General features: G+C 42.4%; 2 protein-coding genes across 5 annotated transcripts; one reads left to right on the top strand and one right to left on the bottom strand.

Moving 5' to 3' along the window:
• Nucleotides 1–1,804: 1,804 nt before the first annotated feature.
• atp5f1d (ATP synthase F1 subunit delta) lies at nt 1,805–8,749 on the bottom strand. Its single transcript, XM_046049643.1, has 5 exons — nt 8,536–8,749; nt 7,599–7,752; nt 6,850–6,938; nt 2,132–2,261; nt 1,805–1,937 (listed from the first exon to the last, which is right to left on the bottom strand). Exons 1-4 carry the CDS (start codon nt 8,650–8,652, stop codon nt 2,139–2,141), a joined length of 483 nt encoding a protein of 160 aa, XP_045905599.1. The 5' UTR covers nt 8,653–8,749; the 3' UTR covers nt 1,805–1,937; nt 2,132–2,138.
• Nucleotides 8,242–25,527, top strand: cbarpb (CACN subunit beta associated regulatory protein b). Of its 4 annotated transcripts, none has more exons than XM_046049640.1 (11): nt 8,242–8,795; nt 10,778–10,980; nt 11,883–11,955; nt 13,791–13,939; nt 15,642–15,697; nt 16,595–16,757; nt 17,227–17,398; nt 17,792–17,938; nt 18,345–18,582; nt 19,549–19,741; nt 20,881–25,527. In XM_046049640.1, exons 3-11 carry the CDS (start codon nt 11,908–11,910, stop codon nt 22,403–22,405), a joined length of 2,691 nt encoding a protein of 896 aa, XP_045905596.1. In that variant the 5' UTR covers nt 8,242–8,795; nt 10,778–10,980; nt 11,883–11,907; the 3' UTR covers nt 22,406–25,527. The 4 variants fall into 4 exon arrangements, with proteins under 4 accessions (XP_045905596.1, XP_045905598.1, XP_045905595.1 ...); XM_046049639.1 differs by lacking the exon at nt 8,242–8,795 and adding an exon at nt 9,570–9,735; XM_046049642.1 differs by lacking the exon at nt 10,778–10,980.
• Nucleotides 25,528–26,587: the final 1,060 nt, after the last annotated feature.

Raw genomic sequence — 26,587 nt, 5'->3', positions numbered from 1 at the left:
GTGCTTTATCAATGTACAGCACTTCAGCACTCGGGACAGACAGTTCGTTTATGAGACATTTACTTCATTAGGGCTGTGCGGCAGAGGCAGCTTGACAGCTCCTGGTGGTAACAGCTGAGAAAAAAAAATCTAAAACACTTTTCTGAATCATTCCCTTTCACTGAATATGCATACAATGCCAGTTAAAGTGCACCGAAAACTAAATCTGGACATGCTACCGACCTACAAGGGTGGTTCCTCAATTAAAGTACAGTATCTTCCTGTTGGAACGCCCTGCACTCTCTGTTTTAGCTACATGTCTGCACACATACTGGAGAACAGAGCGTGCACATGGAAAGCACATGGTAATCTTCCGCTTTGCCTTTCGATGAGGGGGGGGGGGGGGCAGGAATAGAGCTTGGTTTCAACATCCCCAATCATAAATCTGGATTAAAGAAGTGGTGGTTTTGACACAACCGTTTCATCTCGTCTGTCTGAAGCGTTACTCACAGGCCCTGGGGCTGACAGATGAGTGACTATGAGTGTGTATTGTTTTGAAGTGTGTGTGTGTGCGCAGCTGGTACGAGGGTTCGATGAAAGAGACAGAAGGACTGAAAAGGAGAACAGAGAGCAGGATGTGTGAGAGGTGTTGAGAACTACTTTTTTCATTAATGGATCCTGACCTGAGTCAGTGTGCAAGTCTACACAGCACGAGTGCTGCACATGACTGGAAAAAGTTATTTCAGCACATTTGACGGTTTTAAAACATGGTGTTATTTGTCTTCATTGATTACAGGAGGTATAATTGCTTTCTGTACTGGAAAAAAAAACTCTTGTGAAGTGAGAAGTCAGATCTCAATGCAGATAATACTGCTTTAAAAACACGCAAGTAGCAGTTTCACCTTGGACGTTAGCACAGCATGAGAACATTTCTGTGTTTACACTGATACTTGCAGTGTACTTACACTTATTAAAAGGCTCTTGAGAGTTTTGACATTCAAAATGAACTGGTTGTGGTTTCAGCTCTGAAAGTCGGCACGTGAATGAGGTCACCGCCTCCCGGAGCAAGTCGGAGCTGAAACCTGTGGTTATGAAACAAGACAAAGGCCCGGTTTTCCACAGGATGGGCAGTGAACTACTTTTCCTGGCTTTGTCACAGAAGCCTGAGGTCATCACACATAACAAACGAGCACTGCCAACACATTTACATCAAAGCAGTGACAGAGGGTTCCAAACAACTCCTACCCACAAGTGGGCCTGAAACGGTAAGAGTGACTAAGCTTTCACCATATACCGGAGCCGGTACACAGCATTATCATTCAAAAACAGGATCCTGCTTTTCAGTTATCATCTTGAAGAAAATGACATCAAGCAGTGGTTCTGACAAATGACCTTCCCTGAAACGGTGGTGTGACGAGAAGTATAATTAAAAAAAAAAAAAAAACTTAGCTGAAATGCTCTGGTGCAAAATATAGCTGATATCTGCTCCCACCAAGTGGCAGATAAGACTCACTGCACCGCAAACAAACAGAAGACTAATAGTTCCTCTTAACTTGGGTCGACTTTTCCCCCACACACCTTCATGGCAGGTCTGCTTTATGAGAAAGGCTTTTCCTGAAGAAAGTGTTTTGTGACTGCTGTAATGTTTATTAGCTTTGCTTTTGGGCAACACAAGTCTGTTCTGTTCACAACAGCTGAATTATACAAATCTCTGGGATTCAATTAGACTCAATTGTCTTTGTGCATTGACAATACTACTACCATCATCAGTAAGTAGCAGGAGAGGGACAGATTTAAAGAACACACTAATAACTCCACCACCAGGTATTTCCAAATAAATTTATTTTGTAGTTTTATCCACTGTACAAAGCAAGCATGGAATCTTCTGGACACTGACGTGACTGAGCTGGAAACACAGATGGACCATTGATATCCACCGAAGAAAAAGAAAAGATGACCTGGAGGGGATGGGGAAAAAGTGACTCCGTATGAGGAATACATAACACAATGCAAGTGACCTTTAATTTCTTGTCAACATTTCGATTTTTAAAATTGTATTAACTCCGGCATCATTACATCCTGTTGGATTAAACTAATTAACAGGACATGTCTCTAATAATCATATCATGGGGCAACAGGTGAGATGTCGTACCACAGGTCTACTCCAGAGCCTTGACAATGGCCTCGTTGGCCTCTATGCTGATCTGAACTTCTGCCCTCGCTGCCTCATCAGATGTGCTGGCCAAGTCTGACTGGGCCTTCTCCAGGTTGGCCTTGGCAGCCTAAAACAAAACAAAACAGAATGTGTAACAATGAGAAGTTAAGCAATTTACAAAGCTCAAAATTCAGATATAGCTTTGTTGCAACATGAAATACATCCTCAGCATACTACAAGAACCCTTGATCAGATTGATTATACTGGGACCTGCAAAACTCTACTCATCCTAAAAACCTTTTGAGGCCAACTCTGATGTAAGTCAAAATAACAAGACTGAGCAACAGCCACTCAAAAGCAGTGAGTAAGACGAACAGAGAAAATCCCCACTGCCTCTTTGCTCTGAAAGCGCCATTTGTCACAGTAGTGATTAGAAACGAGAAATGCCAAACATAGCTGGAAGTTAAAGGTCTCCCAGCAGGGATTTGACACATCTGCTATAACTCAACAGTGACTGACCTTTCCCTCCTTATTAACAGCATGGGCCCACGTGCATTTTCACTGCAGAGTGGAAGACAACGAGGAAAAAAATAACTCATTTACTGCTAGGAAGTCAACTTGACAGTGACACAGGCACAGCCCAAGGTCAAAGAGACACCTCCGCAGCGAGCGCATAATAAAGTAGCCTCACATTAACAAGACTGACATTTAAACAAGAACTCAACATTGAAGTCTAACTGCAGCACTGATCGGGTGGAAAATCATCAGCTGTGAAGTGCTCATCAGCACAGAGGATCACAATGAGAGAGGAAACGATCTAGTGCGAATTCAAAGAACAGTATCCGCTGTCAAAGATCACATCCCTGATGGGACACAAACCACGGTGGACAATCAGTAATTACGCATGCCTCGACAAACTTGATAAAGATCTATAAAAGGACTGACAAACACACAAGGCCGACATTGTGAAGATCATTTGTCAACACTGAGTGGTCCGTGCTAGATGTAGAGAGTGAGTAAGTACAAGTAGACAACTCCAATAGTTTCACATGTTCCAAATGTGGCAAAGCAGAGGTCTCATTTTAGAAATGAAGACAAAAGTGTGTAACAATCTGACCGTTTGTGACCAAGTGTGACAAAACTGACAGTCGGAGCTGATAGCTCAAAACTTCTCTCTGTACAGTTTGTGACAAAAATGTACGCAACATGTACTTTCAAGGGGCGGTGCTGACATTCTGTACTGATAAAGAATGACATCAACCCTGTGGGTGTAAACTTGATACACACACAAATACAATCATCAACAGTCTAAAAAATTGTATCTTTCTGCATGGCAATATCTACAGTGGACTCAAAGTTCAGAACTGACTGCATAACAACAGAGCAGTTCTGGATTAAAAACACTCAACACCTCAGGTACAAAGATGCAGATTCAGAATTGCAGCTAGATCTCAGCTGGTTTTGTGACACACACAGACATAACGACAGGGCTTTTTATATTTTAATCTTAACACAAGGTTTTTCCTGGCTCAGAATGGGTCTTTGAGGGGTGACTTCGAACGACAGTAAGCATGATTGGTATGCGTAAAGTAAAACAACAATGTTACCTTATGATCTTGTTATATCTGACCATTTGATAGACAAACTATATATATATATATATTACCCAGGGGAGTAACACGTATCAATTAGTGTATTAATAAATATTATAACATTAACTAAAATGTATGATATTAGTATATTTACAGGGTACACGTTATTTGGATAGTCTGCCTACAGATAGTTCTTTCACAAATAAATACTGATACACCACTGTGGTTAAGGTTTGATTAGGACTAATGTAATCATAAGTTCAGATCATAGTATAGGCTTCTATATAGCTTACCATTAGTATAATAATATTTTAATTCCAGTTGGACAAAACAGCAGTTTCATTTTTGTGGGTTGTATTCTGTCATTAAATTATTGTGTAAGAAAAATGCTCCTCATTTGTTCTGTCTCATTTGTTTATGCAAATTACTAACTTGTCAATAATATAATCAATCTTGTGAGAAGTGCTGGTACGCAAGAAAAGGTCCTGGTACACAAAGAATAAAATGTAGCTCAAGCATGAACAGCTTTTATATAGTGAGAAATCACAGGAAGTCATCTCTCCCATTATCGCTAGCTTTGTAGCGGAGTGTTCAGGCGCAGCCAAACCAACGCAGCAGCTTATAAATTCAAATGTGAATTCAGACAGGGTTTATACATTTTATTGCACGAGCAAATACACAACACATTGGTGACGCTTCCCAGTCAGCTCGCTCTCATTCGCTGTTGCGGGTTTCTGATAGGGGGGCCTCCAATCCAGTCGGCAACTTTAAAATTATGTCTTTAAAGCGCTCACACTACAGGATCATTTGTGCCTATAATCTAATCTGACCGCTTCGGATGGGGTACATCCCCTGCAATTACCCTCTAGTGTATGGCCAGCATAAGAGCAATTTAAAGTCTATTTTTTTAAATAGAACTAATGTGGGGAAAAAACAGCCTCTGTACACAACTTATCAAAGCTCTACAATTTAAATGCAATAGACCAAAGGAAATAAAAAAGTTCATAAAACTTCCCTAATAGCATATATATTAAGAAAGCCTTCCTTGTGTTGTGATATTCTGAATCTCAGTCCTCAAAGGCTGTGTCCCTGCTCATTAAACATATTGATCCCTGGCATTTATGGGTTCCCCATTAAAAAAAAATATATATGTAGGATTAAATCATCATTGCCCATGACACAGCTTACAGTAAGGAGATAAATACCAACATTAGTTCAGATCATTAAAAGTAAATACCGGGGTGGGGGTTGGGGAGGTAATTACATTTCCCTGTTCCGTTTGGATGATTTACCTTTACCTACACAGAATTGTCTTAAGGGATAATCCAAATGTGTTAGTATTTCCCAAATGTGTTTAAACAATGCAAAAGACCATTTTCATGGAATTTTACCAGACTGCATGGGAACTAACGCCTCCCCAAATGCAAAACCTTTATCATGACATTTTCAATTAAACGTTTCATTAGCTGTAATCTTTAAAAATAAAATAAAATAAAGATGTAGTCTCAGCTCAATAAAGGTCCTCATTGGTGGATCAATGCAGGCTACACAAAAAGCAAACACATTCAGCAGTAGTGACGGATCAACTGATTAATCTTCTAAATCTGGCATCTTGAGATAATCTGCATCGACTGATACCAGCACTCACGAGGCCGATATATCATCCTAAATAACATCACATCTAATCTAAAACCATTAATGGCAAGTAGGGCTGACCCCCAATAGTTGAAGATTCGATGCTTCGATGGGCGGACTGTGAGATTGACAGTCGAAGCTTCGCAGCGTAACAAGGATCATGCCATTTTGGCGATATGGGGGTGTTCAACGTCTGATTTTACATAGAACTACCAGTTTTCTCCCAATAAGTTAATATACAGCCTATTACAATATACATTAACATTTAATGCTGTAAATAAACATGAAAAAAGAATAAAACTTTCAATACATGTTTTTAAAAGTGCGTAAATAAATCCAAAATTGTAACCCTAACCCTGGGTCGCACATGTGTAGGCGTAGCGTGTGTGTGCAGTGGCGGAAGAGGAACACTTGCTGAAGAGACTGTGGCTTCACTGGTGTTGTGCCGAGCTATTGCACCTCGTAGGAGTTTTGTATAATTTATCACCGTTGATGACCACACAAAGAATATTTTATCGTTTATAGATAGACCCGCAAGGAACCGTGACGTGCATGTAGTTGTCAGCAGCACAACATGCACGCAAAACTCACGAGACCGGTGAATGACAGGCGAGAGAGAGAGAGAGAGAAAAGGGTCTTCAAAAAGCCTCAGTTTAGCTGGAAATTTACAGTGTAAGTTGAATGAAAAGAGACTGCAGTTCTGCAGCTTCTCAAGATTAACGAGTAAGTAGTCGACTAAACAAGTCACTAAACTACACTAAAGAAGCAAGCAGAGGGAAAGAGAGGCTGCACATCCAGCCGATCACACCAGCTACTTCTGATATCAGCCGTAGCCAGAGGCTCCATGACTAAAATCAGCTGATCGCTGCTGTGCCACAAAAGCGCTGAATTGATCTGATGGAACGCAGTGATCTAAATGTACAGAGTAGTGTTAAATGACACCAGAAGATGAAACCAACAGAAAGACAAGCTTGTAGTGATAAAATTGCAACAGAGACAACCATGCCTGAGATGGCAGCCAAAGGGTGAGGGGCTGTTAAAATCATGCATGGACTAGGTGCGTGCAGGCACATAAGCAAAAAGAAGAATGCCCTTGTCTTTCTTTCCGGTGTGTTGCTTGTGTGTTTGGCTGCAAGCAAAACCAGACAAAGTCATTTTTGCCGCGAGCTGGTTACAAAAAGTATCGAATGACATACTGGTTTGACTGGAGACGTTGAATGTATTGAATAACATATCTGGCAAATCGACAGTACCATCACATTCATTCAACAATCCTGTAAATTCCAATATTGCGAAAAAGCAGTTCTGCTCATTGATTTGTTTCCTGTAAAGGGTTAATACACCCAGAGATATTAAAGGGTTGGTATGAGCTGTATTATAAAATACAAGTTTTATCATCTCATGATATATCTGGTCATACTGCCCAGCATTAGTGCAGATGCTGCTCTAGTATGTATGAAGGAGGAGTGATGTTTCCATTATACTCACAGCGATGTCCAGCTGCTCCAAAGGAACAGCCTCCTCAGCCAGCAGTTGCACTGAAGAATCAGCGTTGACTGTTACTGACCCACTGCTCACTGCGTGCACACAGACACAGTGTAATTAACCATGCCAACATACAGTCATCTTCATAGTGCTTATTAAACCAATATACATTATAGAGGCAGGACATACTTCCTCACTCCCAGGCTAGCTTATGTTCCACAGTGTATTTTCTCACCAATGGTTTTCTATCATCAGTGTTTAGAGCTGAAACATGATACCTGGGTATTCGGGCTGCATTCCAAACTTAATAGGCATCTTTTATTGAATGCGTTCGAAAAGAAAAACTAGGAACATAACATTTTTACAAAGATAAATATTATAAATTTGCATTATTTTTCTACAGCTTCCATGAGTTTTAGACACAGACACACAGCAGAGCTATTTACTGGCAAAAGCAGCTGTGAATGACTTGGCATATGGAATGAATATCATTTATCATGTTTCAGCTTTTCTGAAAAATCAATTATTTAAGATGTAGGGGCTAGCCTGAAAGTGGCGCACAAGATACACACCAGCTTCTCTTGACTTAGACCAATATCTCTAAAATCTTTAATGACTAGGCAGATATTGACATTTGCCTTGGTTATTTGCCTAAACAGAAATGCCACTATTTGGTGGTTTTAGACTTAGGAAAATAAAGTCGAGGTCTGACCTCAGTCATTTATGTTTGTTTTTGTAATGCAAAATCTTACCAAAATATTTGACAGAGGAGCCATCGTCACCGATGACTGTGACAATACCGGGCCTGAGCACCTGCAGAGTGGGTACGTGGGCAGGAAGGATACCGAACGCACCAGTGAGTGTGGGCACGTCAACCTGTTTCACACTGGCCTCTTTGAAAAACACCTGGAGAGTTGAGACAGTGGATAGGGAGATGCATTCACTAGCTGTGCCTGCACTCCAACAGCTCAACATATCAACGAATAGTCACTGTAAATGTCAGAATTTAGAATAAAACACGACTGTCGATATCCATTACAATGTGTTCTGTCATCATTCTGGTTTAATTTTTATGCAACAGGATGCTTACGTTTTTGTTGTAAACGTATACATTTAATATTGAATACCCGTTCTGCAGCAGAATGCGAGGTAAACGTGCAGCACTGAGTGAAACTACACTCTTAAATCGGGAGGTACAATGGACTGATTTTATCACTGACATGAACCTCAAGGTTACCGTTAGAGAGCTCTAACCCATTGCCGGCTTCACGGTGGATTTAAACTTAAGCTAACAACACATTTGGAAACATAGGTACATAAGATGCATTTTAAGTTACTGAACTGGAACAAGAGCAATGCTTAAGTGGTCCCGTTTGGCAAAATTACATCATGTCACACGGTCGACAGCTCGGGTTGGCTCTCGCTAGCAAGTTCAGCTAAATCTCTTACTGACAGTGCAAGCTTTACCATTAACGCTCTATCTGAACTAACGTTAAACGCGTGCATTAACTACAATGTTATATGCAGCAATGACAACAAAACCATGCAAAAGTACAAAACTGCTAACTGACTCCGGAGGCTGGCTACTCTGCACACTGACACGGTGCAGTTCAATGAGCGAGTTAGCCGTAGAGCTAGCTAGGCCCGAGAAGCCTCGCCAATAACATTAACGTTAGCTAGCTAAGTTACCTGTGTCGGGGAAGCGAAAGTGAAGGACATCTGCGGGGCACCGGTGACGGCCTCGGCGTATGAGCGAGCGTGCCTCAGCACAGGAAGAGCACGACGGAGAAATTTTGCTGCCATCATGACTGAAAATCAGATTTTATTCAAGTACAAGTGAATGACAGGGATCCCCAAGCCCTTGGGTGAAGGCAGACGGTGTGCGCTTGGTAGGACAAGGACGTTAGTAACCTACCCAGGAGGCTTTGCGGTGGAGCAAAGTTTGATGGGTAATGTAGTCTCTCTCTTTTTTTTAACTTTCTTATTTATTTATTTTTAATTTATAAAAAGAGTCGCACAGTCAACATACAGTACGGTTAATTCACGGGTGTTTATTGTGGATCTATTGTGAATTTAGTCGGTCATTTACCATCGTGTTAGCAACATATTAAACCCAAGTAACAGTTATAATTTTATAGTCAAAGAAATGTAGCTTCAGACACAGCCAAACAATGTCTGTTTCAGCTACTGAGTTGGGAATACCTTTCAGCTTTCATTCTTGCAGTGTTTACATAGGAAAACGTTTAGAGAACACTATAATAACGCCACTATTTAGGTAAGAGTAACCCATTTAGCAAAACTTTTATTTCCAACATTTTCCTTGTGCTTCTGAGCACATACCACCAGTAGATGGCGCCAAAACCATGTGTTGTATGCTACCTCCACAAGGCTGGCGCCCACCATAGAGTGTATAAAAAAGGTCCACACACCAACACACACACACACACACACACACACACAGAGCCACATACAAACTAACAAACTCGTTTCACCAATTTCCCCACGCCTGCAAGCGAGTAACTGAATATAGCCAATGTCAAATAAATCAATAAAAGAAGTAAAGTACACAAAAAGTGTCAAGATGCTTATTTAAAAAGACGAAAATACACTTCACATTCACTGAGAAACACAGGCTTCCCTGGCACCCACACGTCTTTGAAGACTGATTGAGCACCGGGCTAATTTTGAGAGACCCCTCAACCGCTCAGCTTTGCATCACTCCTTGCGTCACGTGGTGCGTCTCTGACTGGGTGGTGGGCGTGTCTTAAACAGTGGGGTTTCATTCATAAATACTTTTAGCGATAAAATCCACATTAAAGTGTCCACAGATGAGTTTCACGTTATTGGCTTCGCCCCTCCACCCCTTCGTGGACCGGACTGGTTGAGTAGGTGAGTGCTACCTTTGCCGCATGCCTGCTCGTCTGTTTGTGCAGCCAACTCAAATCGTGATCCACCTTCCCTGTCGGTGTCACTGGACTGATGAAAATCATAGGCGCCTGTGAAATATCAAGATGGCATATTTATTAACCTCGCCGCAATGGTCGGAGTATAGCTGGTTTTCATCCATTTTTTAAAAGTTCACTATCGGCTTCATTTCATCACCTAAAGTGATGTGATTTTTTGTTGTTGTTTTCTAGCAAAATCTGTTATCAGCTAAACCTCCACGAGGAAATAGCTGCTCATTATTTTGTTCCGGGGAAAAACATATTGCAGCACCGAGCAATACGAAACGGGATGCTTTCTTTTGTGCAACAGTTTCTCATTTTATACAGGTTAACTGTAACTGTCCATCATGAGCCATTACAATTCTCATTATAGGTAGTGTGGTAATAATATATTTACATGAGATCTAAAAGCTAAACGATACACTGTGCAATACCAGTAACGCAGCTGCTATTTAGCCGATATTCTGAAAAGCATGACGGGATATGCCGTTGCTGGGACATTTGTGTCTTACCATCTGCTTAGGCAACCAATCAATAGAGTAATTTTCAAGATTTTCAACATCATAGAAGTAAGCTATTCTCAATAAAGTACTATACTAAAATAATTGCCATAGCCTAATTTTAATAAATATTATATTTCTACTTACATTTCTTATTAGACTAAGACATCAGGGGCGTCTAACATCTAATTAGTCTTAACATCAGGGGAAGGGAAGCAAAGTGACTAGCTGTCATTTCTATCTAGTTATCAAACTGTATTATGGCATTTAATGAATATGGTGAGGTAGTTGTAGCTTTTCTTCAAAGAACATGTTCTGATGTTTGGTGTCATTACTTGTTAATTTGAGCTATGATCACTACGGAAACTGGTTAGAGAGAGGGATGGCTGTCTGTGTGCTCTGATGTGCATCTGCTGAATGCTCGTTTAATGTGAAACGCACCTGCCCAAGACTGCATAACTGACCAACCCGTCCGCTTATTATCAGCCATGCAGCACTGCCGCCCTGTTGCTCCGAGGCCAGTGGGGCTGCCCTGAGGAGGGGGGAAAACACAGCAGCTCAGGCTCAGTCGGCTGGGCGGGCTGAGGCGGCTGAGGATGCAGCAGGGGAGCTGAGGAGGACACTCCTGAGCCCACAGCCTGACACACACACACATCCAGAGCTGCTGCTACGCACTGCCCTCCATCAGGGTAAGAAGCTATGGGCTGCATGGTAAAAAGCAGGATGTGGTACAGCACTGCCAAGGAAAGCAATCTGATCACAGCCTGATGTGTTTCCCGTAACCGTTTTTCATGCTTGGACGGTAGATGCAGGGAGTTAGGCAGGCTGGCAGCAAAGAGCTCGGCAGTATAGCTTACAGGTTGTGGTGCTGAAGTTCAGTGCTGCAGTGACTGGCAGGCAAGCGAGGAGTGCTGAGTGCTGCTGGCATGTTGCTTCCACCCTGCTCTGCTGGGTGAGTAGATACATCCAGGGTGTGTGTGTGAGTGTGTGGGCGTTTGGTGCAGCAATAGCAGTATTAATGGCTATGATCTGTAAGAGCAATCGCATAGCAGCAGCGGTAGTGGAACTCAGCTGCTAGAGCCAGTTATTCAGTAAGAGTTGGTGTTTCTCCCTGTTCTGTGTGTGTGTGCGCGCGCGCACGTGCAAGGGAGGTAGATAGAGTCCTGAGGCTGATATGGAATTATGGGTGATGATTTACAGCCGAGATGCTATCATTTGCATCTTCTGTGGGATCCGCCACATGCGTACAAGCACACACGTACGTTTGGTTCCTGCTTCGTCTTGCAGTCTTCCGTGGCTGTTAGAGATGCAAAAAGATCTTTCAGCTGCAATGGGCATCTTCTATTACATTATATAAATATTTGCCATGTTATTAGACAGCAGACATTGAGAATGGGGCTGCAATAAAACATTCTTTATTCTATGAGTTCAGAGAAGTTTTGATTTAGGTTACCTTACAGTATGTCTGGATTTATTACACAGATAAAATGTAGTATCTTCGGTGGTTGACTTTGTGTTTTGATGAACGGCTGCAGTAACGGGAGTCATTTCCTCTGTGTGTTTGTGTGTGTGTGCATGTGTTATCTCTCAGGGGGACTCTCTAGTTGGCCTGGACCATGAGCAATGAGTCTACCGTCTGGAACATCCTACCAGAGAACTCCACAGTAAGTCTGTCTTTCGCCACTGGCTTATTCTCAAACTTCCTGTGTGTGGGTGTGCCAGTGCGGGTGTGTGTGTGTGTGTGTGTGTATGTGTGTGTGTGTGTTGTGTCCAGCTCACCACCAGAGCCGTACTTTCCCTCATATTCTCTTCTGGCCGATTGACTGGCTAATAGAGAACATCCTGACCTGGACCTGAAATAATTAAATCTCTGATCTAATCTCGACTTTAATTTCCCCTCGCAGAGAAATTACAATTTGATGTCAGAGCGCAGCGCTCATTAACACTTGCTGTGCGTTCTCCCTTATAGAGTCCAGCATAACACACCACCTATAACGTCTTTACATAAGATGAGTGGTTGTCATGTCACTCTGATACTCCATAAAAGAACAAGGCCTGCTGTTGTTCTCTACTCTCCCACTCATGTTGCCATCTATCGTTTTATTTAAACCCTTTCAATTCCTGTTCTGTAGCCTACAAAGACAATTTACAAGGATAACACATTTTTGCAAGTAAAATGGGACAAATAAGCAAAATTTAACATATTGTTTGATGGGGAAAAAAATTTAAAAACAAAGGAAATAAAGAAATAAATCTAAGAAATGGGCAAATTAATTATACAGTACTTATACAGCTAAGGGAAAATAAATGTATTTAAATAAAAATAATTGCTGAGAAACTAAAATATATATATATAATTATAAATGTATTATTTCTTTGTTGTTTTCAGATTTGATTTGACCATTTTAATCATTTAGTTGTTCACTGGTTTATTTTCTAATGAATCAAGTTAGTTTTTCCACAATGAAATGTCATTCCCTGCTAATAGCGAGAGTCCTAGCTAACAGCTGGATCTTGAATTGCTTAGGGAATAATTATAGACTCAAAGTAATGAATATGCAGAATAATGTCGACAAAAATATGCACATGCAGACGAAAGACAGTCATAGCTTTCCATCTGCCGGATTGAATGGGGCGGATTGAATAAAGTTTTTCCAATCAAATGAAGTGGGAGAGATTCAAGATGTCTCCTTTTGCTGTTTATCCACACAAAACCAAGCGAGTGGACCTGTGGAACCGTAGAGTCTTTAACAGTACTCCTTGTGTGGTTAATTCACTCAGCTGCAGTCCTCGCTGCAGGAGCTTTCCCACTGTAAGATACACTGTAGACAGGTTAACAGCCCTGGCATTTATTGATCAATATACCGTAGCATTTATAGATTTATTTTATGCAGGCCCACCAACTAGTGTGGCTTAATCAATCGTTTAAGTGGTGTTACTGGGAAGGTAAAACAGCTGCACAGTAAGGTACGCAAATCTGCAGTAATTCTGTTAGGATGGCATTTCGTGTTGTCTCGTGTCGTGCACAGACCTGGCACGTCGCACATATTTGTTGTTGATTGTTGATCTTTGTTGTTGTATATTTTTATGTTGTCAGTTTATATATTTATATGTACACATTATTCTCTTCCGTTGCGTTACTTCTGCACGGCACAGATCCAGAATAATGCACACGTATATATCTGCAACTTTGTTCTTCTATTCCATATTTATATATTTCTGCATTTATTTATGTTGACTGTACGTTTGTCTACGTGTAGCACCTTATCACCACAGCAAATTCCTCATATGTGTAAAACACTACTTGGCAATAAAGCTCCTTCTGATTCTGATTTCTCTTCTGGACTGGATCTGAACTGAAATACATCTGTCCATCATTCATTAATGGGCTAAGTAGCAAGACTAAAGTGTCAAAATTAAAAATTGAGGCTTTCAGAAAAGAGTCAAGAATGGACATCCATCCATCTAATTTGTCTTGTCCTTCCTCTGTGTATTTCAGGAGATCCCATTCGAGGCTAAGGGGCAACAAGATGGCTATGTGCTCCTCCGGGTGATCCTCTCCATTTTCCTGGTAGGAACGCTGATCTTCATCTCTCTCCTCCTCTTCGCCTACCACTGCTGTTGTAGAAGGGGGAAATTCTGTGCCAGGTACGATGCAAAAATTCTGCATTACATTTAGGATTTTAGCACTTCATGTGACACACCATCATCCAAAGCGGCTTTTGAAGAGTTTAGCAGTGTAAGGTCAACCTCCAGAACATTGTAAGGAACCAACAGGATGGACCTATATAAGGGGTGGACCTTAAAAAATTAGTGGCTGCATAATTTAATAACAAGAACACTTCAATAAATCACTTTATGGAGTGGATGCTGATTTTGAGGCTATATATTGTGTCTGTGTGTATATATAGAGATGCAGTCTAACACAATAACACCAAACCTTACAACCTTGAAATGATTCCCCCAAACTTAAAACAACGCCACTCCTGTGCAGGGTCTTTAGAAGCTGAAGATTATTTGCTTCACAAAGGTAGTTTAGTCTGCAGATGCAGGTGCACAGGTGGTGTTTATACTGTGCATGAAAGCACAAGTATGCACACATGAGTACACACAGTTTGTTGACAGACAGAGACTACTCCTCCAGAGTTTACACGCAACCACTGTTTACAGACAGCCTGGTACTTAAGTTGATTGTGTATACTTACGTTATAGATAAAGCTCATTGCAATTTCAAATGAAGCTAACTACTTCCCGTGGAACCATCTAGTTTGCTCCACCCAGTGAATCCCAATCCCAGTATGATTCCCTGTCATCCCTGTTTATTCAGCAGTAACATGGCTACCCTCCAGACGCTTTGTCCCTCTCTACATCAGCGCGCATCATCGAGTACACTTGAATATATGAGAGCGCACCAGCTAGATGCAGATAAATAGAGAGCATAGAGGCTGAGCCATGAAAAGGAGAGGCTTGCCGGGGGAGAGCAGAGGAGAATCGGGTGGACTGGTACAAATGATGAGCGTAATGAGATTTCATAGCAGCCATTGGCAGTGATTAATCTTGCGTCTCATCCCAGCCCCACGTGCCCTCAAACTCACACACACACACACACACACACACACACACACAGTACGGGGAAGAGGGAGCCATAGAGGAAATGAAAGACAAGAAGTAGCACAGATCTAGGTGGAGGGAGAAATCCCTCAAGTCACTTCACACACACACATATAATGACACACATGCTCACTCATAGGTCTGCACAAAAGAATCAGAGGGAGAGAAATGACTGGGAAGAGCTTTCAGCTTCTTTTTTTCTGCCTCATAAAAACTGTGGGGTTTAATAAGCTTGTGCGGCAACTGAAGATGTTTAAAAGCAAAGGTTTTAAGACAAAATATACCAAAAGAATAATATACAACCCATCCTCTACACAACATGACCTTCATTGTGTAATTTCTCTGTTCCCTTGAGTGAAAATGTAGATCCAATAAAGCACCATGCTTCAAGTCCAAGAGGTCCCCTGGCCCTGAAGGTTATCAAGTTATTGGCAATGATTTAGGCCCTCATTGATTATACAGCCAGGCAAACAGCCATTTAGATAAACATTCAGTCCTAGGGCCTTGTCCATATATTTGTTGTATACTGTAGCTGCCTTTTTAAACCGTTGACCTGTATGTGTATTTAAACTCATGCCACACAGAAAGGTCAAATAGTAACCCAGTTGATCATAAAGCCTTGCACTGTGGTCTCCCGTGTGGCTGCCCACATCAGTAGGGTTCTACAGATGAAAGACAGACCTCAGGGGTAATCATGTCACAGCAATGATCTGAATGTTTCTGTGTGCCCCATGACCAGCGATGATCCTGAAAAAAACAACACCACCTACATGGAGGAGTCTCAGCCCACCCATGGTAAGAGAAAAATGCACAAAGAGGAAGAAATGTAGGGGTTGGAGGGGGACAGATCTAGGCAGGCATCTAAGTGAGCGAGGGAGAAGTAATGGAGACATGCAGGCTGGGTGATGGAGGTATTGGATTGATGGAAGCAGGGATATTTTTATCATGTCAGCACAAATGTGTAATGCTTGTTCCATTAAAATATTGTGATCCTGATCCAATTAGTTTAAGTAGCTGTGCCATATCCCGGAACACTTTTTGACATTTGGGGACCAGTGCACTCTGTCTCCAAATGAAAATTGCTTTTACAAATGCTTTTGTAAGGCTTTTTGTTTAGTTTTTCAGTCAGCAGTTTGCCATATTACCATACTCATCTTAAACAGTGGTGATGATAAAGATGAAGATGCTTCATTTCACAGTTAGAGTAAATACACAGTATAGCAGACAGGGGTTGACTTCGGACAGATTTGAAAAAAATATTTTTGGGCTATTATATGCTTTTAATACAGTTGATAGTTGAAAGATAACAGACGATGAGTGGAAAGAGATGGGGAATGACATACAACAGAAGTCCGGTAATATATTAGATGAAATATCGCCGATTACATGCACCACAGTGCACAGCGGTACTTTGAGCTAAATGCTAACGCCAGCATGCTAACATGCTCACAGTGATGATGTTAACATGCTGATGTTTAGCAGGTAGGATGTTTACCATCTCCACCATCTTAGTTTTGCATGCTGACTCTTGCTAATTGGCATTAACATCCCTAGAGCCACACTGCAGCTGATCAGTGATTTTATATGAACACTCTAAAATCTTTCTTCGCCATCCCCTCTCGCTCATCCTTCACCTATCCATCTACCTCCCTGTGCGCCTCCTCTGCCTCTTTCCTCTTGTGTCTCTGGCAGAAATCACCATCAGGGTGGATGAGTCAGACTGTCTGTCAATGGGCAGCTCTCACAACCAAGAGACTGAGCGCTTCCTCTCCACGGGCACCACAGGCCGCCGTGTCTCCTTCAATGAGGCTGCGCTTTTCGATCATGGAAAGAAGGCGCAGGAGAAGGGCCGCAGGTCAGAATGCCAACACAAGCCCACATTTGCAATTCTCTATGCCTTTTTATTCAGTGTTCAACTCGCATTAATGTCCATAAACTCCAGCTAGCTTTACCGCTTTCTGAGATCAAAGGATGTACACATTTTACTGTGTCCATCTCACTTCAATGTTAGTTTAGGGTTAAGAATCCATTTTGGAATGCATTATGTATGCTGTGGACACAAAGAGCTCTCACCCTTTCTCATTATTTCCCTGCCCTACATTTCTCTTGAAGCCTTGAGCCTGATATGCAAATTCTTCAAAAGGAATTATTCTGTGGAACTAAATGCAGAGTAGCACTGATGGGTTTGAAGTCAGACATTTCCCCTTGGCTTTTTGTCTTTTGTGCAAGGATCATCTTATAACTTATCGAGAGTGTATGCAACTCATGTCTCATCTTGCCAGGGTTTTATAGCTTTTTCTTTAACTCTATGTTGTTCTCCCCAGGTACACTCTGACCGAGGGCGACTTTCACCACCTGAAGAACGCCCGGCTCACACACCTCCACATCCCTCCCCCTGCCCTCAAGATAGTCACTATCCACGAGTGCGACTCGGCTGAAAACAGCATCACCATGACAACGCGCCCTGTCACAAAGTCGGCACTTTCCATCTTCCAGGTGATTGACGTCCTTTGACCTGGGGGGGGGGTCAGTCACTTGATTCAGTACAAGAAAATGTAACATTAATGTATCCAAACACGTGAATCCGGGATCTCTCTGCCTGCTCATTTCAACAGGCTGTGCACATTGATTTCCTTTTTAGATGTTCAATCACTTGTACTGGGATGACGGCTGGAGAGGGAATCTGGACTTGATTTGTATTCATAGATTAGATATTCATAGATAAGTCTAACTTTGGAAGTGGAGCTACATTACTTAGTTACTTACTGTAGTGGTATGATTCTTAATACATGGATTAATCGACAAAGCATTGCAGAAAACATGCATGTTTAGCAATTGATTCAAAAGACATAAAAGTGGAATCTGTTGTGTATGTGCACTTCCCTGCAGCCGATGCTGTGCCCCCTACCACAAACAGCGTTGACCAGCCTGAGTATCAGTCCCAGCTGTGCCCTCCCTGGAGATGCTCTCAACTCTGTGGTGGACACCAGCTTTAGTGAGAACACTATTCCACTCAGCACTAAAGAGCCAAGCTCTGTAAGTTACCTCCAACCAATGTAAAATACAAAATATTTCACATCAAGTCATAACTAACAATTGATGATGAAATTCCTGAGTTTGACACATGTCACACTGTGTAAATATCTTGCAACTACTGTGCATACAGATCACCTAAGAGCTCAAGTTTGTTGAGTTTATTATTTTGAGTGATGAATTTTCTTAAGTCACTCAGTACACCCACCAGCTATTGAGCTAGCCAGTCAACCAGTGAGTCATCCATACGGACATTAGAAGGCCATGGAGTCTGAGGGAGGACCAACAAGAGTGATGGTTGATGGGTAAACAAGGAAGCCTGTGTGGAACATCACTGTCAGAAGGGATTATGCGCACATCGCTAGTCTTGGCAGGTTTTCTTTCTGACCACATTTCTCTCTCTGCTTAGATTGAGATGATTGGAGCAGGGCCCCGGGGCAGAGGCAGCAGTGTCAGTGTCGGAGAGGGGGCCACAGCGGGGAGCGGTGCCCTTCCTGCAGGCGGGGTTGCAGGAAGCCAGGGTCCTGTGCTGCAGTTCTTCACTAAACTGCGACGCCATGCTAGTCTGGAGGGGGCCAGTCCCTACTTCAAGATCAAGAAATGGAAGCTGGACAGCAGCCAGAGAGCCTCAAGTCTGGACACCAGAGGTAATGGATCTTTGTAGGGCTGCAGCTATCGATGATTTTAGTACTCAAAGCTTCTACAGATTATTTCATCGATGCATCGTTTAAGAAATACTTTTGCTTGGCGGCGGAGCAGCACAGCACCTGGACAGACTGTAACATTACAGAGTTGTTGTTTTCTTTTAGCTTGAAATAATCCCATACTTTGGACACTTACTTCTTCGTCCCTCGCTATTTTCTCTCTCTTCCTCCACATTGCAAACAGCGGCATCATAATCACGTCGTGTTCACACAGCGTAAGTGCGATGTGCAACAGTAATAAATGTCCATGCAAAACAGTGCGCTATATAGTTATATGGATTAAACGAAGCATCGATGCAAAGAATTAATCGATGAGTCATTTCAGCCCTAGATCTTTGATTCTTGATCATTCTGTTAGAGTAGATTATCTATTATTTTTAGAAACAATCTGTGCCAATGCAGCAGGCGAGTGCAAAAATTCTTTCTGGTTCTTTGTTAAAATCAAAGTTTCACTGTTAGCAGTTTCTTTTTACGGTGTATTTTCTCTATTTATTTATGTTTTAAGTATATCTGGCGATATTCCCTCGTGGTAAACAGACAGTGGTTAAGCAGGGGGCTCCAGCAACCAACTGTGAGATGCGTTTTGCCTGCTAAGAGTCGGATATACACACAGACTAACACACGTACAAGACAGATGGCTCAGTGACGTTAGGTTTGGTCGTTCCAAGTCAATTTGAGCCCCTGAGTAAATCCCTCCTGCCTATCCCCTTCTTCCTATATACACACACTCTACTCTGCCATTCCCCAGGCTCAGTCCTTCTATCGTATCAAAGGTCCAAAAAAATTCCCCCCCAGAAATCTCAACAGTTGATGAAAGCTTTCTCCTGAATTAAGTGTCATTTCACTACTGCCTGCTGTTACACAACTCTCACAACTCACTGCTCTTTCCCCATATTTGGTGTGAAACAGGCTCTCCAAAGAGGAGACAGTTCCAGCGCCAGAGAGCCGCCAGCGAGAGCATGGACCAGCAGGACGACAACGACTCGCACCGCATAGACCTCATTCAGTACATCGCCCGCACCCAGGACGTCACCTACTGCCCCACCCAGCCTACTTCTCGCCTCCTCTCACCTCCTTCCACACCACCCCCCTCCCTCGGCAGGTATCTTTAATTCCCTTGCCATTCATCCTGTTCACTGCTTTGCTGCCTCGCACTCATTTCTTTACTATTATAGCTAGAAAATGCACGGTAATGATATACAGCCAGATACGGCTCTAAGTCCCAATTCTTCACCACTTTGCCTGTGTGCTTTTATGAACTGTGTGAAAGACCATTGCAATTGTTTTAACATGCCAGATGAGCAGGAATACAGGACAATCAAATGGAAAATGTCAGTATCAACTGTAAGTCATTAGGATTTATTTGAAAATCATGTTTGAAAACTGTCCTCTTGTCAATTGCCGACTGTTATGCTGTGACATTTAAATGGATTAAATATCGGAACTACACCATGCTATGTAACTGTAAATACTATATAACCACAGTCTGATTTCTACTTTAATTAGCTCCAGATAAACAAGCGTTCTTTCAAAACCAATTTCATGGTTTGAAACCAGATGTAGGGGATTCCCAGAGTGCACATTTATTTAGGAGAGAGGAGTGTAGAATTGGGACGCAGGGTTTATATCTGGCATAGGAAACCATTCCATCGCTGACATGGTCTGATAATGTCATGATGTCCAAAAAAGAGCAAGGGTCACTGCAATTTTGTTATTTTAAGTTCTCATTTATAGCAATGCAGATTTTGCCCAGTATTAGGTTGTACAACAAAAATAACCAATCTCCCTAAGTATTTTCTTACATAGCTATTTATTTTCATTCGCTGAATATTAGATTAAACAGTATTTCCTGTGTATGTTTGCAGATGTTTGTTGTTGAAAAAGGAATGTCCTGGAAGCTGTCGTGAGTTCAGAAATTTGATGATCCTCGTGCCCATTTACAGTTCATTGCTAGAGATATCACTCAAGTTATGTTTCATACAGTACAGAGTCTTTAAATTTGCTCTCCCAAGGTGAAAGCACACATGGTATCAGTGTTCAGCTAAGTTCAGTTTAAGGACATGCAACAGCAGCCATTGCAAGTCATGAAAATCATTCTGTGCACTGTGAACACAGCCATGTCTCAGATGAGAGTGTTATTTGGGTAAATGCTCTGACACTGACACTTGTTTTGTGTGTGTGTATTTGTGCGTGTGTGTGTTTCTCCCCTTCCTTCTCTCCACACCTGTGTGCACACTACAGGGTAGAGGTAGAGGTGATGGTGGAGCCCAGCTACAGCCATGGAGGACCAGGGGTGATTGGCTTATCCCCTGATCCCCAAGATGAAGCACTGTCATTGGCAAGACGGGAAGGTGTAGACCCATTGGAACCCCTAGATCTCCAGGATCCCCAGTCACTTTACAAAGACATCTGGACCCTACGTGCGACACTGGAACAGTATGCCGCGTCTGACCAGAGCAGCAACAATGATAGGAACTCCATCTGTAGTGATGCTGACAGTGTGTGTTCGCTGGGCGGACGCACGGAGACAGAAAGAGGAGGGCTCCCCAGCTGCCCGTCCCAAGATTTAGGGGATGAGGCAGAGGGTGGAGAGGATGACAAGGACATTTTGATGTATGTGGATGAGAGCTTGGGGGTGAAGGAGGGGAAAAAGAGGAAACAGGAAAGCACAGAATCAGAACGAGGGGGCAGTGATGGAGAAACGGGGACTCGTAAATTGCTGCAGATGGACAGTGGCTATGCGTCGATAGAGGCTCCATCTCGTGGTCCAGAAGACCTGCGACTGTTTGGGAGCATCAGCAGCAGTCCTAAGGACAGAACAGCACACGAGAAAAGGCACCACTTTACCAATGCAGGGCGTTCTGGCACTATCGGTGAGAGCTTTGAGTCTCATCTCTTTGAGGAGGAGCCGGAGGAAGAGTTATTGTTGGGTGCCATTGGTGGAGTTTCCACAGAAACAGGTGCTGGTTCACTGAGCTGGTTCCCATACGGTCAGATGCTCACACCTCGAGAGGCTGCACAGCCTTCACCTCAACCGCCCATGCTCCACCGGCGAGACTACAGCATAGATGAGAAGACGGACACCCTCTTCCATGAGTTTCTTCGCCACGACCCTCAGTTTGACCAGCAGGAGTCGCCGCTAAAGAAGCACCGGTCCCGAATCCACCTCCGCAAGCAGTGGCAGCGCCACAAGCAATGGAGTGACCCTGGTGTTAGACACTTCCAGTCCTCTTTTGACAGACAGCGGACACCACTACGGAGGGGTGACAGTGTGAACTACCCACTGGACACAAGCTACCACAGCACGCTCCCCCGCATCGTCAGCGCTCCTGATGAGGAGACTTGCGATGGGGCCGGCAGCACTCCCGACACTCCAAAGGTAGAGCCTACGATGACTGAGAATGGGGGAACGGACAGGGAGCAGGCTGTAACTGTCAGAGACACTAAGGAGCACACCACCTCTCCCCCACCACCTGTTGATCCCTCCGTCTCAGAGATAGACAGGGAGCTGGGTGAGCACCATGACCCTCAGGACGACAGCAAACAATTTGGACTCCCTCCAGAGCCCCCGGATGAGCGCTCACCCCCTCAGCTTCCCGACTCTGCAGGCTACGGCCCACAGACCATCACAGCGGAGCTCACAGACAAACTGACTGCTAACCTGGATGAGAGGCTTTACATGGGCCTTCGCAGGACCAAGGACACAGCCACTGAGTGTGTGATGGTGACGGCCACACACGCTTCTCCGGACCACAGCCCAGTGTAGCAGGGCTCCAGTTGTCCTCCTCGTCAACCTCACTCCTGCTGATACACACTTTTCTTTCAGTTTGATTTGTCTTGCCTCAGTTTAAATGTCTCACTGTAAACAGCTTGAATGGTGTGATCCAGTCCCATAAACACACAATTGAAAGTATGCTTTATATCAAACGATAATTAAACACTTATTCCTAGATCATCTTAGATACAGCTGATGCACTAAAAATGCATCCCGTCTCTCTTCATGCCTGTTAACATCACAAAGCTGTTCAATGTTGCCATTTTACATTCATTCATTGAGGAAGAAAGATACAATTCAAAATAATAGATGAACAGAGCTAACTTTAAAAAAAATCATATGCTTTTAGTAATAATTGTTTCCTCATTAATTGTTTCTGTGTGTCTCTGTCAGTCTCTACTGTTGTCATTCCTGTCTCTGCTCTCCAGTATGAATAAGTGAAGCTGAGGACCAGTATGGCCTCCACACTCATTGATCCACTGTGAAACCAGGTGCTATTAGACAAGTTGCTATTAGACAAGAAGAAGGTTAAAGACAGTTACCCTGCTAATGCGTGATCATGCATTAGAGGAAAATGAGTGGTTGCATCACTATTCATGAGCTAAAAATTTAGAATACCATAATTAACCAGTTATATAAGGCATACTTTTGTTGTTCACACTGGTTATTTAGATCAGTATTTAGTTCCCAACCTACTCAAGAGAAGTCTTAGATAATTGGAGTAATAAAAAAGGGTTGTTTTTAGTTTGTTTGGTTTTGTCCTAAGCGATCAGTAGTGACGGACATAACCTGCTAACGTCATTTTCAGTCAACCTGGAAGCTATGATAGCGATTGCTAGGAGAAGTGAACATATTTTAACATCAATTGATAAAATATGTCGATATTCAGTATAAGAGTTGTTATTTCAATAAGTCGACAACCTGTACAGCTGTGTCAATCTCATCTGTGCTTGTTGTGGCCATTTTAGACATTTAGTCAGCGCTTGATTTTAAGCGGCCATAAGCCAAAAAGGTTGGGAACCACTGGTTTAGATCTGACTGGTCATGTTTGTGGTTTGTGACTGAAAATGCTTCTCATCTATGTGACAACTGTGTTTGTACGTCTGCATTGCTTAAATGACTATGTGAAACTGACAGTGTGGCGGGTGTGAAGAGGACAGGTTTGGCGTAAACAGACAAAACTAGCAAACCGGACGGCCACTATCGCTCTGGTATTATGACTCCTTATCAATCACAGTAATTTACAACTCCATAAGCTCTTACACTGAGAATCACTGATCATGAATCATGCCCTGTGTCCTAACAGGGAGAACCAATTATTGTGCACAGGTTTACAGCAACGAGGTGGGTAGTTACATTTAAGCTATTAGACAAGATGGCTTTCCTTACAGACGTTTCGTGTTTATTGAATTTATAAGAAAGGCATGCTTTCTTGTGCATGGGGCTCACAGAACAGGCTTTTTTTTGTCTGCATCTGACATTCTTGTTTTCCCCTCCTCTTCCTACTCTTCTCCTGAGAAAGTTGACAGTGCAGTAGACGCCTCCCTCTGGGGATGGGGATTCACTTCCTGACAGCTTATAAAGCCAGACTGAACAAAGGTGTTATTTGTAGTCCACTGAATTTTTTTCCCTTACTTGGCTTCCTCTGTGTGATTAAAACAAACCAGTACTGCCGTTCAAATGAAACCCCAACAGAAGATTATGTTGAAAATCCAGTTTTTCTCACAGATCTCTGCTTTAACTTCCCGAGCAGTAGCAGCAGGTTGATTGTAACCCAGTTTCACTCATAAAATCTCATTCTCAGAGGGGCTGTTGGGGTTTCCGACTCTCCCACATGCAGTGAGGGGAGCCACTGCAGAAGATGATGTTGAATATTAATGCAACAAGAGAAGGATTTCCACCTTTCATCCCAGCTCTCTTTCTTCATTCTTTGAGGTTGTTACCGGGCAGTAAATTGAACGGACTGAATAGGAAATCAGCGGAAAAAACATTATCCCCCCTTCTCTTTGTTTGGGTGTGATGATGATGCTCCTTTCCAGCTTGCCCAGATAATATCTTTCGTCGCTGCGTGACGGGAGTCTCCTTTTGTGGCTAAGTGGACTCTGAGGCAGAAGCTGCGTTCCTCATTAGGAGAGCAATGACCGAGATGAAAGGAGGTGAACTCAAATAAGGAGTAGAGAGGGTAGTGATTTATTTGCACTCTTCTTTCATGTAGGCCCCGACTCACACACACACTCAACCATTATTTTACCATGGATAAACACAATGTGCTCTGGCACAATTTTGTGAAATCAAATGACATCCTTTTTATGACGGCTTTAATCAGCAGGGAATAAAATCTCCCTCTCCGTTAGGATGGAACTGCTGCGTCCCTGACGATAGTAATTACTCAACAAATTCTGACAACTCTGGAAAAAGGGGAGGCCACTGCATTTACCACAGATCAAAAGCTAAAATATCTTAGAGATGATTCAGTATGTGATGACGACAGTACCGCAACCTCAACAATTGAAAGAAAATGCCATAAGGGTTGATTTCAAATCCGTACATTTGTACAAAGATTCAACTTTGCTATGTATACAAGCACAATGTCACGGGAACTAGACTAAATCGATGTCCTTTTTAGGTTTAGACAGATACTGTATAACTGGGGACACTGTGGTAAATGATATTTGTATACTAACCAGTAGCCTGTCAAATGCACTGATGCATAGCTGAGTGTAGGTCTGCATGAGAGTTAACATTTTAGGACAAATCTTCATGTTTTCTCAGACTTACCATCAAGTCCATGGTTAATGCTCGTTTGTTTAAGGCAGAAGTGGAAACATTGGTATGACTATAGAGATTTTGTATTTTATGGAAGCCACTTTTAAGAGTTATGCTAGGATGCTGTAATTGATGACATTTTGAGAGATTTATCTCTTTGAAAGTAGAAGTATTTCTGTATTCCTTGCTTGTTAGTAAACTGCGTAAATTCTCAAAGAAAAAAAAAACAAGCTTTCTTAACTACTTTGCTTTTTGTCCAAATCTATTGAGCCCTGAGGGACCAAATCATAAAAGAGTGTTATTTTAGGGTTGTTTTCCAATCTGTGAATAAATGAATGAAGCAAAAATGAGTCTAACTCGCCTTATTTCAAGGAAAGGGTTCTTAATCAAGGCGTGGGAACAGATCGCAGATAAGGTTCCCTCTGACGGATCTCATTCCATTTTTCTCCGTTGCTTAGGCTTGTATTGATTTCTTGCCTCTTCTTATCACTTCCTCCAAATTAATTGGAGAGAAAAAACAAATTTAGCCTGTGATCTACAAAGGGAACATCTCAGATGTCTGCCTTTTTCTTCACACCTTATAATCTATCCCCCTGGTCAATGCCTTGAACTGCAGAACCGAAGTTTAGAAGAGCGCTGCTTTACCCTGCTAGATTGCTTTGATATTAATCATAATCATAAATGGATCACGAGTGTTGAGACTAGAAAAATAAATGGGCTAATGCTATGGGATAATGTAAATGAGCCTAACTCTAACACAAACAGAAAACTAGACTTTATAGCCATGCTAGCTGCTCTGGTGGGCTGTATTTTGGCTCAGCTGTGTTTTGAGCTAAATCCTAGCATGTTATCTTAGCATGCTAACATGCTCCTGCAATGACAATCCTTGTAGCTGTTGAGATATTTCATTGAATAACATTTTAACCTGCTGGTGGCGCCAGAGGAAAGGTCAGGGGTTCACCAAAGTCATTATGGGCACCACGAATTGCTGTACAAGATTTCACAGCAGTCCATCCATTCGTTGTTGAGATATTGGTGGGCCCACCTGCTGAAATTGCCATCTGAATAGCTATGCCCCTAGCATGGCTAAAAAGGTGACAACCATGAACAGAACTGTCCAAATTTGACATAGACTTTGCTGAATGCTACAATCAGCATGCTAACATGCCATTTTTCTTCTTAAAGATAACTTTCTTAGGCATTTGGCCAACTGACTTTTATTGATAAGCTGATAGTTTAGAGGCAGATTTGAAACAAGGGGAGTAAGAAAGAAAGAGACATATGACGTGCACCCAAGGTCCATAGCCAGAAGTAGGGCTGCAACTAATGATTATTTCATTAGTTATTATTCATAGTCGACTAATCTGTTAATTATTTATTCGATTAGTCGACTTGTCACGATTATTT

This window comes from Micropterus dolomieu, linkage group LG05 (genome assembly GCF_021292245.1).
Source record: "Micropterus dolomieu isolate WLL.071019.BEF.003 ecotype Adirondacks linkage group LG05, ASM2129224v1, whole genome shotgun sequence".
In the NCBI taxonomy this organism is placed as follows: domain Eukaryota; kingdom Metazoa; phylum Chordata; class Actinopteri; order Centrarchiformes; family Centrarchidae; genus Micropterus; species Micropterus dolomieu.
This window is presented reverse-complemented; position numbering and strand designations above follow the sequence as displayed.

Coding starts and splice junctions, on each gene's coding strand:
- atp5f1d (XM_046049643.1), bottom strand. CDS start 8,652: ATGATGGCAGCAAAATTTCTCCGTCGTGCTCTTCCTGTGCTGAGGCAC. Junction 7,753..8,535: donor CTTTCGCTTCCCCGACACAG/GTAACTTAGCTA, acceptor TCAACTCTCCAG/GTGTTTTTCAAAGAGGCCAG. Junction 2,262..6,849: donor TGGAGCAGCTGGACATCGCT/GTGAGTATAATG, acceptor GTTTTGTTTTAG/GCTGCCAAGGCCAACCTGGA.
- cbarpb (XM_046049642.1), top strand. CDS start 11,908: ATGAGCAATGAGTCTACCGTCTGGAACATCCTACCAGAGAACTCCACA. Junction 11,956..13,790: donor TCCTACCAGAGAACTCCACA/GTAAGTCTGTCT, acceptor TGTGTATTTCAG/GAGATCCCATTCGAGGCTAA. Junction 17,939..18,344: donor GCACTAAAGAGCCAAGCTCT/GTAAGTTACCTC, acceptor CTCTCTGCTTAG/ATTGAGATGATTGGAGCAGG.